The sequence below is a fragment of the Pezoporus wallicus genome, unplaced genomic scaffold (assembly GCF_028554395.1).
Source record: "Pezoporus wallicus isolate ANWC-B61680 ecotype Strahan unplaced genomic scaffold, APGP_CSIRO_Pwel_v1 contig_4710, whole genome shotgun sequence".
Taxonomy (NCBI): Eukaryota; Metazoa; Chordata; class Aves; order Psittaciformes; family Psittacidae; genus Pezoporus; species Pezoporus wallicus.
Genome location: NW_026640647.1, coordinates 5,173,810 through 5,185,670, shown reverse-complemented (window position 1 = coordinate 5,185,670; position 11,861 = coordinate 5,173,810). Strand labels below are relative to the sequence as shown.

The 11,861-nt window shown below is 39.0% G+C and overlaps 2 protein-coding genes and 1 long non-coding RNA gene across 6 annotated transcripts in view; 2 read left to right on the top strand and 1 right to left on the bottom strand.

Moving 5' to 3' along the window:
• Window positions 1–339: 339 nt before the first annotated feature.
• On the bottom strand, window positions 340–9,663 carry STRADB (STE20 related adaptor beta). Of its 3 annotated transcripts, XM_057419889.1 has the most exons (13): window positions 9,534–9,663; window positions 8,488–8,589; window positions 7,293–7,349; window positions 6,869–6,949; window positions 6,398–6,497; window positions 5,636–5,757; window positions 5,057–5,165; window positions 4,453–4,576; window positions 3,714–3,885; window positions 3,449–3,553; window positions 3,001–3,230; window positions 2,417–2,459; window positions 340–1,937 (listed from the first exon to the last, which is right to left on the bottom strand). In XM_057419889.1, the coding sequence occupies exons 3-13, from the start codon at window positions 7,302–7,304 to the stop codon at window positions 1,785–1,787; spliced, it is 1,251 nt and encodes a 416-aa protein (XP_057275872.1). In that variant the 5' UTR covers window positions 7,305–7,349; window positions 8,488–8,589; window positions 9,534–9,663; the 3' UTR covers window positions 340–1,784. The 3 variants fall into 3 exon arrangements, with proteins under 3 accessions (XP_057275872.1, XP_057275873.1, XP_057275874.1); XM_057419890.1 differs by lacking the exon at window positions 8,488–8,589 and having other exon boundaries at window positions 9,534–9,555; XM_057419891.1 differs by lacking the exon at window positions 9,534–9,663 and having other exon boundaries at window positions 5,057–5,135; window positions 8,488–8,784.
• On the top strand, window positions 2,614–7,008 carry LOC130604929 (uncharacterized). The gene is made up of 3 exons (XR_008973562.1): window positions 2,614–2,737; window positions 4,056–4,144; window positions 6,872–7,008. It is a non-coding gene; the product is annotated as an uncharacterized LOC130604929 (long non-coding RNA).
• Window positions 9,664–9,753: 90 nt separating the features above from the next.
• The window catches only part of TRAK2 (trafficking kinesin protein 2), a 28,479-nt gene continuing 26,371 nt past the window's right edge, over window positions 9,754–11,861 (top strand). Inside the window, exon 1 of one of the 2 annotated variants that reach the window (XM_057419882.1) lies at window positions 9,754–9,880. The gene's annotated coding sequence lies outside the window, so the exon portion shown is untranslated. The remainder of the gene's footprint in view (window positions 9,881–11,861) is intronic. The other variant, XM_057419881.1, reaches the window with a different exon arrangement.

Here is an 11,861-nt window from a genome sequence, read left to right as displayed (position 1 = left end):
CAAAATATGTACAACTTCATGTGTGTTCTCACATATTTGACTCGGTTTTTACATGTGCTGTTAGTCAAAAGTTATTTGCAGATGCTACACATGTATTTGATTTGAAAATACTTGGAATTTGTAGTGGTTAAGAATGTGGGGTCCATGTCAAAATACTATCGTCTCTCAGAGTAAATAATATTTTTATGATCAGGTAAGTTTCTAGTTTAGACAACTATTTTCTTACCTAATGACTGACATACATAAATATGAAACTTCTCACCTGCAGTAACAGCAGCTATTATGACAAGACCAGTGAAAACAGAAGTACAAGAATTACAGAAATAAATGGAGACAGAGTAAGTTTATTGGAAGTTTTTTAATCTGAAGTTTCACATATTAAGATTTGAAATATAGAGCTCTCTCTTCACAGCATAATGAGTAGAATCAACTTTTTTGTTAATACTTTAATGTGGTCAGTTAGAATTTTGTGTCAGTCTCAGGCTTGTATTTCAGTCATTTGGTCTTCAAGGCTTTGTAGTAAAGCTCCTGACAAAACAGCAGTATTCTCAAGGCTTGTTGCAGACTGGCTCAGCTATGGAAAACTTAATATGAAATGCTGTTTGTTGAAAATATAAAATACAGACATTTGATAGCTATTTATACTTTTTTTTTTCTTTTTTTTCCTACGGACATAACTTGTATCAGTAAAGTACTAGTGGCTTTGGGACCCAACTTGCTAAAACACAGCTTGAATTGCCTGGTACAATATAAGAGATGACAACTTACTGAATTGTTGGGAGAAAGACAGTTTTTCATCTGACTTAAAACAGGTAAGTTCACTAGGATCCTAAGGAGGTTTATTAGGTTTTTGTTATGGGTGAATCTATCCATGGGAATTTAAGCTCTTGCTTGCCAGCAGCAGTGCAGTGAAGCTTAATGCACGTTACCTGTTCTTTTAAGAAAACAGTACTAGGTTCTGGTAAGTCCTGGTGAACATGAATACAGTATAAATAAAAATATGTACAATAACTTCAGATTTTTTAATGTGGTTCTTCAAACTTAACCCGTACTGTTGTAACTTGAGACTTTTATTGCATAGTAAGAGATCCTCAGATTAACTGCTAAAATGACACAACAATAAATGGAGATGCAAACCCACAAATTTGTATTAAGAATGTAGACAAATGCAAGAGTATGAGTCACATTTCCAAGTACCTTAACTTCTTTGGGAAACACACAGTATTAAAACTGCATGAAATATTATGCATAGCTAACTTTCGGCAAGTATGACAGCACAGCAAATGATAAAAATGCCTTTTGGATGTATGAAAAGAGAAACATATATCTCCATAAACAATTAATTTGTGCAGTTTCAAATTTAGACTTTGAAGTGGAAGATTTCTCCTCACTAAAATAATTCAGGTGATAATGAAAAGACAGATTGTTTCAGCAAGATCCCCATCAAAACCCAAGCCTGAATTCAGAAAGGCACATGGAGTGCAGCAATATGAGCTGAAAATACAGCACACAGTAAGATTACAGCAGGAACTCTCTTAAGAAATATTCTGAAAGGTAGATAAGCATTCAGCTATTCTCTACATACAGTTTTCCCTATGGTCAGAAAGGGAGGCACGCTGCATTTCATTATGCCAACAAAATAGTTAATGAAATAGGGCCACTTCAATGGCATTTTCAAGTATATCTCATATTACTGTATCTTAACCATACAAACTAAAGCAGCAAATAAAAATCACATTTTCCTTCTTTGAAGCACAGGAGAGGTATGATTGTTTGGTATTTATTTAGAATTCCCAGTCTGTATCATCTTGATTTGCAGTAATATGTCCAAGTTCAGTCCCAACTGTTGCTGAGGGCAGTGCCAAGAACTCTGATCTGTTATTTTGAATAGGAGGTGGTAATAGAGACAGTAGTGAATTCTGCGTTTGTTCTTTTATCTAGAAAAAAGAAAAGTTAAAACAAGGCTGCACATAAAAGTCGACATAACCTTGCATGTGGCTTCATTAAAAGCATGTCAAAATCGCAGGCATGTTCTTGCATGTTACAATACTGAAAATAATAGGATGACGGTTTTAGTTTTCTTCACTCTAGAGTAAGTTGAATTAGTCTTTGAAGACTAATTACAATAGCTATGGAGTTTTTCTGCTTTAAATCAAGAATATTAACCATTATTCTTATTAGTTAGACTGTCTTTAGTTAAAGCAACTTTATCAAAGGGGAAATGGATTACTTATGCTTGCCATACTCTACCAAATACCATTTTGTTTAAGAAAAAAAAAAGTAGTCTGTAACAGATATGCTGTTACAGGATGGTTTTTGGCTCCAGCTAACTTATTTTTTTTGTAATCCAACTCTTAATATTTTGTGGCTTATTTAGGCTATAGCTATGTCATTTAACAAAATATAGTAAACTCACCTGTCTGAAGAACGTATGCGAAAGCAAACTGCTTGCTGATGGCCTGGATCATAAAATGAACAATATAATTATGTTTTTGAAATTAAATTCTGCTTCTGGAAAATGGGCCAGTCTCACAGATCAATTTAAGCCCTGTGTATTTTCATCCACAGGACAAATGTGAAGCATGAGAAAAGCAGCACAGGATTCCAACATTCTATGCCTCAATTTGTAGTGAACACACTACTAAAGAAACTATTTCAAAAGGCTTTAATGCCTCATTCGAAAGAGACATAGTACTGAAAACATATACTTCAGATTTCTGTTTTCTTCTTGGATAAAGTACGTGCTTAAAAATTAATTCTACTTGTTACAGAGTACACTTATATTACAAGAACTTCAGGAGTCAAACAACTTTAAAAGCATGGTTCCTTTAACAGACAAGGTAATTCTTAAATTACAAAAGCAAAGGTAAGTGTAGTGTTTTGCATAGTACTTTCTGGTCTGAAATTCTGACTTGAATGGTATTCAACTAACTACTGTACCCTAACTGTGCTTAGTCTTAGATCGAAACTACAGAAAATTAGTTTTCACCAGAATGTTACCTTTTCTCAGGGTCCTGTTGCAAGCAGAGTTCCACCAAGTTGTGGAAAGCAGGTGAAAACGTTTTGGAAAAGTGAATTTGTAGTCTTTCACTGGTCATTGTGTGTGTCATGCTCTCACCAATTCCAGAATCAACACCTGACCGGGAATTCTTTATCCTGGATTCCCCACGAGGAAATGTATTTATATCCCAAGGAGAGTATGTGGGACCTTTCAGCTTTTGCAGCAGCATCTAGTAGAAAGGAATAGCAGTATAAGAGTTCAAAAGCTATCCCGACCTATTCAGGCTAAGATGTGAAACTCCAGTAATGGAAAAAATTATTTAGTCTAAAAAGCAGCATGTGTACTTGAAGTAACAAAAACCAGCCACCATTTCAGCAGGAATACTACTGGTTTCTCTGAGTAAGACAAAAAAAGTTCAGTGTTTTGAAGCAGAATTTAGCATCATACCTGAGTGCGAGGCATATCTTGAAATGGAACATGTCCATTGGCTAATTCACATGCTGTAATTCCTACACTGTAAATGTCAGACTTCATGTTATACCCAGATAAATCCTATGAGAGAAAGAGATCTTTACTTGATCACTAATGCCATTGAGCAGTGCTGACAAAAAGACAAGAGTTGCCTTGTTTCAAGGCAAGATTCTAATACCCTGTTATCTATATGGGATTATCTACAGGACGGATTGAAAAATGAAGTGTAATTTATACTAACCTGTCTCAGTAGTTCAGGACTCAGCCAAGGAAGCACAGATGTACTAAACTGGGGGAAATCATATACCACCTTTGACTTTTGTCCATTGTTGACTAAACTGTAGAGGTTGTTTAACCCAGAGAGAGAAACCAGCCCATCCCGTGAAATCAGAATGTGGCTAGCTTTAATATTCCTGTAACATAAAGTGGTAAATTTTAGTTATAGGAATTACTCAAAGCATTACTAGAGTAGAAAGACTTTCATATTTCATTAACTTATAATAAGATGTTAGTGTGCAGCTCTATTTAGCAGATTATGTTCCTAGAAGTTCTTCACTCAGTATGAGTTATCTTTTTAATACAGCCGCAAGAAAGAGCGGAGATTGGAGAGGTAAGAGGAGGGAGCAAAGGCAACCAGAAGAAAGGGCCCTCTTTCCCTGCAAAGGGTGTAAAGTAAGGAAACCCTTTCTACAACTCTGATTCTCTTCTGCTTCAAAGAGACAAAGCCAAACAGATGTATAATCCCTGTAGCAACTGGATTTAAATAATGTATGAATACTGTTCTTGCTAAGCTTCTACAAACTTGGTTCTGCTCTATTATTGAAAAAAGAAAACAGAAAAGGTTCTGCACTGTCTGACATAAGAAGGTAAATAGAAAAAGGAAGGAGACAACACTAGCTGAAAATGAGTTTTGAAGCAAATCTAAATTCTTAATAAACTCGATGCTGTAATCTGTTTCTTACCTATTGACATTCTCCTACCTGTGAATGTAGCCATTCTGGTGCATGTAATTTAATCCTCTGATTGCACCAAATAGAATGTTCCCTATCAAAGCTTCACTCATCCCTTCAGGAAAATAGGTCTTCAGCAGGTGTCTAGCTGAACCTGGAAGTGAAAAAAAACTAGCTAAACCTGACAAGTCTTGTTAAATTACTCCTTTGTGCTTGCTTCATTGTATACATTCATCAAGAGTGGCATTCTCATTGTTACTTTGACTGTGGGACATCAAGAACAGTTACATGCATCCATCAGGCAAAGATCAATTCCAGTCATCATCAAACCTGTATTCAATATAGACAAGTTTTCTGTTGGCAAAATCCAAAGTTGCATAAAGTTAAATAAGTTTCCCAGTTACCATTCCTCATGTGGTGGGTGTTAGGACTAAGTGCAATTTAATGCAGTTCGAATACCAGTCTTCACTGGGAAAGAAGATTTTATACAGAAGGCTTCTCTAAAAAGTGGTTTGGGAAAGCTTGTTTTTTCTACAAGACTGGAGATGCTTTAAGAAAAACCTGTCATGGACCATGTGGCCAAAATTGTATCCACCTTTTTTACTATTCCAAAATTGCAATTAACAGTTCTTACCATAGGCCATGAATGGGGAGATGACCCAAAGCCAACTACCAGCTGTAAACACTGTCCAAAGCGTCATTACATTGGGATGCTGGAAAAAGTGGGATAAAACCACTTCATTCTATGAAATTAAATGAAAGTGGATTTGTTAATCACAAGACAACAGTCTTAAGAGCATTAACTACATCAATAATCAGTAGAAAGAACTGTTCCCTGTGTGAATTTATACAAAGTTGCAGGTGATGTACATAGCCTGCAATAGAAAAGTAAGTAACTTGCCTGTAATTGCATTTGTCTGAAGTAAATCTAGTTTGCTCATAGTCCAAAGTTTTAGTGTAAATACAGAGTACAGAACATGTTTCAAAGAAAAGGTTGTACAATTACAGAAGTATTTCTAAAACATTTGTCAGCTGTTTTCTTCAGAAAGCAACTCTCAAATTTACACATGCCTTGTGTTTATATTCTACTCCTTTGGAGGAAAAACTTGACTGAAATAAGACAGCACAAACACAAAGGCTACATCTGTTTAGTAACCTCATATAAATTCATCACTGTCTTCACCAGACTTGTGCAGAAATGCTGTTGCTTTACCTGTAAGGCTTTCAAATGCTCTTCAGAGCAATTTTCTAGGTCTGTGATCCTTACAGCAACTTGCATGCCTGTAGGCGTATGCCGTGCAAGGTAGATTGAAGTTAAGTTGTTGAACCTCCTTCCTGAAACCAGAAGTGGCTACCTTAACACTGGAAAATATAATAATCCACCACAATTTCCTTCATATTTAGAGAAAATTTTATATTCCTAAAACTGCAATTGATAGCAGCATTGCCTTTTCTTTAAGAATGTTGAGAACTTAAGTAGTTGCAGCAGAATATATCCAGCAAAATTAAAGCATGGCTCTGCTATTCTTACAACTTAAAAGTGTTGAAACACTTTTCAGTATCAATTACACATCTAAATGAACAACACTTTTAGCATGCATATTCACATAAACATATGCATGCACAGTAGGATTGAGGGCAGCTGCCCTTAGGACAATCACCTCAGGTAGCCAAGTGACAAGACATGATGTTACTTAATGCTGTATTTATTGTCCACATAATACAGATTTAGAAAATTGACATGCACAAAAATCAAGAGAAAAAAAACGGTAATTACTGATTTTTACTGATATCTTAAAATAGGGATCGCAAATATGAGAAATGTTCTGCACTTTTCTCAACTAAAGAGACATAAGAATAGTTCTAGTCAGCTGATAATACATTTTCCAACTTAGTATTTACTGCAGTTAGCAATAACCTATTGAGAGCATGCATCTGCAGGCACAAGAAATATTTTAAGGTATGCTTATTTTACCTATTTGCAGCTGGAGTTCATAGTGAGAGACATTAGAAGAGCAAAATACCATTTCATTCCTTCCTACAGATGGGGGAATCCAGGCTAGATCAGAATCAGCCTAAAAGTGAGAAAAAACAATTCTCAAAATGACTATGTAATTTTAAACATTTGCATGTTAATGTAGAAATATCAGTAATCAAAATGCTAAGATCAAGTCTTCAAGTTGCAACATTCAAGCTGTTGCTTCTACCATTACACTGAGACTCAGTTTTATGAACTACTTGTTTTGTGTGTGTGTTTGTTTTTAAACTGGTACAAGATTGAGAGTAACACTTTGTTACCTATAGTCTTCTTCCATAGTGAAAGTCTGGAAGTACTCTGGTTACTTTTGCTATTAACATTTTAAGAAGTACCTCTAATAAGATTATTTTTAATATGTACCAGCTTCATATTTAATTCTGCCAGTTAATGTTTCTATTTTTTCCTTACTAGGCATTCATGGATGCTGCTCTCAGATAGCTCTTCTGGTCTGATTGATTCAACTGGTGTACGTAGAATACAGGAGCAGTCCTTAAGAACAGAAATAAGTGAATGTTACTGGAGTTGCTGTAATTTATTAAACACAGGCATGGGAAAACATCAAAAAGTAACCCTGTAAACAGGAGTTCAGAAAGATTTCTGCTACAAGTCAGTCAAGCAAAAGGTTAAAAACCAGCACAGAACACATACATGGCAGATCTAGGGAGGAGAGGTACTGAACAGTCTCCTTCAGCGAAAGTCAATACCACGATGTTTAAATACCTCAGCACTGTGGAAATCCCCTCAAGCAAGGCATTTCACCAGAAGTTTTTCACATTAAGGTAAGACTTGGTAACAAGGTACAAGAGCTAAAGGCTTTTAAATACAAACTTACCAAACAAGACATGGAACCGCTTTAGATCAGGGGAAAAGACATACACACCCATTTATCCTAGAAAAAATAAAGTAGCAATGTAAAATTGTATATAAACCTGTGATAAATGTCTCTAATCAGAACTGTGAGGCATTCCAGTTGGTTAACACACACAAAAAAAAAAACAAAACTACAGCTCTGGGAAAGCCTGCTTCTGTCGAGCCTTTAAGCAGTATATAGATTTCAAACTCCATACTGAGGATATGCAGTATATATTCAAACTCAAGCTTTCCTTTTTTAATTATGGGTTCCTTTTTTTAATTATGGGTTTAGAGGTGTTATTACCACTTCTGAACAGACAATTTAATTGCAAGTTAACTGCATAAGTGCAAAAAGTAAAACTGAATGGAATAATGAATTGCTGTCAGTTTGTAGGAAAAGAAATAATTGTCTGTTGTTTTAAAGGAGCACAGTTCTGCTGGTGAGATCTCGGCCCAGCTCTGTGCAGCTGAACTAGCTCACAAAAGAAAAACCTACCCAGAAGCAACTGCACTTTACATTTCACAAGTGAGAGAGGAAATACTATTGTAAGGGACTTGAGTAAAAAGAAAAAAAGGGGGGGGGGAGAAAAAAAGGGGAGCTAACTCTGATAATTTTCACTCCACTTAGAATACAGAATCAGCATTCAAACACCCTTACGTACCAGAGTAGCCACTCTCAAAGTCCTCCATCAGACTTTATGTCTGATGCTTTGAAAGTCTGAACAGTAAGGAGAGAGAGAGATGACTATGTCCAATAAGCATATCAAGTCTTCTGAAGCATAGAAAGGACTAGTTAATCTACTTTAGCTACAAGCAATTCTCCTTCCGTAATGGATCCTACCTGGTGGCTGATGGAAGTCATAAAGTTCCATGTTAATATGCAATTATTGCTTGAAAGTTAACTTTCAAAAGGTGAACTACTATATCAGAAACTGATAATTTTATCAAGGAGCTAAGCTTGATTATATCCCACATTTAGGTATGCTATGTAATCAAGGCAACACTTTTAAAAAGCTAACAAGCTCCCATCCACTGCCTCTCCCAATCCTTAATATTTTTACCCTGAAAGTCTGTTTGAAGAAATACTGTAATTTCTTATTAAAGATAACAAATGGAGACAAAAGGAGATCCTTAATAAGTACTGGGCACCTTCAGAGGATCAGGGCTTGACTTACCCAACTTCACTGAGGAAGTGTGGCAGAGTACAAGAAAAGAATAAATGCAGGTGCTTCAAGATACTGTCCAGCACTGTAATGGCTGCAGCATCCTTCTCCTACCTGGAAAGAGATACCTCATTCCATTATACAAGATAATTTATTCTGTTTCTTGGAATATGAAACCACAAAAGCTAAGGTGAAGAATAGTGGCATAATAGCTATATAAACTGAGTCAAATCGTAGTAGAATTTGTTTAAGGGGGTATCGCCAGCCAACAGAATCACCCATGTTCCACAATTGGGCAAGTAACATTACAAATGTAATATTTTTATTTTTTTATCTAGTTTTAACATTGCTTCCATTTTTAATGCTGTTTTGGATCATGTCCCTACATAAATCTTTTCCCCATTTCCACATTTTTCTTTCTGTACTGCAGGCTTTTGGTTTGTTTTTTTTTTTTGTCCTGCAGATAGTGACGGTATTGCACAGCTGAACTCGCACATTCATTCCAGCCTGGCCAAAGCTTCAAATGCAGTGAGCGATATAGGGGAAAAAGAAAACCCGAAAAACATGCCTTTGAGCCGGAGGAGTGCGAAGGCTCTGGAGCCCAAAGCCCACGTACCGCGAAAGCACGTTACTCCGGTTCTGCTGACGCCGGGCAGCTCGAGTCTACTTAAGTGTTTGGAGCAACGGAGACAGCTCTCGATCGTGTATCTCGAGTTAGATGATCCGTCCGTGGCAGAAGTAACGGAACGCGAGAGGCCGACTCCCCGCGGCTCTCTCAGCAAAGCGCTTCATTGCTCCGTTACACCCGCACTCCGCGGCGAATCCCCTCCTCCCTCGCCAGGCGCCCGTTTATCGTTGCCCCCGCCTCTCCGCTTCCTCCCGCGACTGCCGGGACCGGGATCCGCCGCCACTCTCCTCAGCCGGCTCTCGGGCTCGGCGTGCTCCGCTTCCCCCTCCCCGGCTCGCCTGGCTTCCCCCGTCGCCGTGCTGAAGGCGCCGCTTGCCGGGAGCCCTGGCGTGCCCGGGAGGCCCTGCAGGGAGGCAGGGCCCGCTCCTACCCCCCACCACCTGAGGTTGGGGTCAGCGGCCGGCGGGCCCGCCGAGCCGATCCGCTAGCCCTGGAACCCCACCCCGCTTCCAGCCCCTGAGGAGCCGCGGGGCGTATCGCAGCCGCCCGCGCCAAGCGGCCCGGCGCATTGTGGGGCTCGTCGATTGCGCCGGCGGGAGGGGGGGCGGGCGGCCCCTCGGCGCCGCGCGGTGAGCTGGGGGCTGTAGTTCGGGAGCTGGAGCCGGGCGGAAGCCATCGGCGTCCTTCCTCAGTCGCTGATTTATTACATGCTGGGCTATCGCCCGTCGGCCTCGGGCAGCGGCGGGAAGGAGGAGCGCCGGAGGAAGCGCGGGGCGGGTAAGAGGTGCTTGGCGGGTAGCTCTGTAGCCCCAGGGATGAGGGAGTGTACTGCCGCCTCTCTACCACACGCGTTAACCCCTTCGGTGCTGCGTCCTTCAGCCGTTCTCCCTCGGGGCCGTTCCCCGCTGGGCCGCGGCACGTCCCACGCTCCCCTGGGGAAATCCTCGGCGCTGTGCCGGCATAAAGAATTCTTGTTCCGTTCGTGTGTTGCAGCTGACGGAGCTATTTTCACGGTGGTAAGGTAGACTGGTAGTACATTAAGCTTTATGCGCTCAATATGTGTGCTTAGATAGGAGTCAGATGCTGGGCTTTGGCTGCGCATGATGGCTGTGGCTGCAGGCGCGGTGGCGGCGTGACCTTCAGCGAGCTCCGGAGTTCCTTCCTGCCTTGGGAGTACCCATGGCCGTATGGGCTGTCCTTGCAGGATTCTGCCTCTTAGGAGGCAAAGCTTGATATTTTAGTTGTGGTCCTGCTTAAATATGGATTTGAGGGCAAGGAGATGTTGGCTTCTGTCAGCTGTTTAATCACATTGTTAGATTCGGATCAGCTGATTAAACTGTAGTAAGACTATCAGTAAATGTCTTCTATCCTGTCAACTGTCCTAGTGAAAAAGTCCTATGTCGTGTTGTGTCCTTGTTGTTTTTTGGTGGTGTTTTGTTTTTTTTTTAATGCAATCTTCGGTTGTGGGCTGTTGCATATGTGTTTGGTTTTTGGCTGTTTCAGAGTTACTGTTGACTGATTGCAAGAGTCTGATGCAAATAGTAACTTTTCACACAACATGCTGTTTAGGTTTTTCTTTCAGATACTTGTTACCTTTTAAAAGATGTATTTCTGAGTAAAAATAGACTTCTCTTAATTACATTTACACTGAACCTAAACTGGGGGGAAATCGAATACATGGAATTTGTGAGCTGTAGTGGTGGTGTCACCTATTAGAGTTTAGTAATCAGTGTATCAGGTTTCTATTATGAGTATCTGAAAATGTGGCTTAACGAGTAGAGTGTTGAAAAATCAAAGACTTTTCTGATCGTGGTTTGCCTCTAATAATGGGCTTGAATTAGTCTTGTGTAGTAGGAATCTTTCAGGAATGATAAATGTAATTCATTGATTATTTTTGCAAGAAGATACAAAAGTAGCATTTTCACAGAGTTGGTTACAAAAGAAATGACTGATCCTTTTATCTAGTTAGGTTGCTAGTGATACTCTGGTGACTGAGATCTGCGTGGTTTATTCTAGTAAGTACAGAATTGTAATTGAAGACTGAGCACTAGCTGGGGTGTATTTTAAGAAACTTAAACTACTTCCTTGGGTGAATTCAGCTATGCATCAACTGGAAGTATTAATGATTTCAGTTAGCTTAAATGTTATTTTAGTCCACTTCAAGCATATAGAGAACAAGCTTCAACTTCAGCTATATAAGGAACAAGCTTCAACTTTAAAAGAAGCTTCTAACAACCTTTATAATGAAATAATGGCACACCACTTGCCTCAAGAGTATATATTACTTTATTGTACACTCTAGCCAACAAATGCTCAGTTAATGACAGTTCTTTATTTTCTGAAAAAAAACCCAAAAGATTGGTTCCCCTGTGATTGTAACATTACTATATGTATACATCATTTCTTGCAGGTTCTTTTTCTCCAGAAGAAAAAATTCTACCTGAAAGAAATCATGTATACCTGTAGCAATGTTATAAGGGTGAAATAGAATTAGGCATTAATAAAACTTGATACAGGTATTTCATGTATGTAGCCTTCATAGTTTCAAAGTTAGACTTCAATTAAGCATATGCTATTTTTACACTGTGTACTAAACATATTGTAAACAACCTCCAAGCATGTAGGCCTTAAAAAGTCTTAACCATCAAGCAGTGGTATTCAACAGTGTACATATATACATAAAGCATATATACATGTAGTTAACAGGTAGTTTTGCCATTTACGGAAAGTATGGGTTATTGCAGATGACCGACAAGGA

Bases quoted from the DNA above. Each gene is read 5' to 3' on its own strand.
- STRADB (XM_057419889.1), bottom strand. The intron at 6,498-6,868 runs GTAAGGAAAAAA...TCTCACTTTTAG, and splicing joins GCAGCATCCATGAATGCCTA to GCTGATTCTGATCTAGCCTG. The intron at 1,938-2,416 runs GTGAGTTTACTA...TCTTTTTTCTAG, and splicing joins CGCATACGTTCTTCAGACAG to ATAAAAGAACAAACGCAGAA.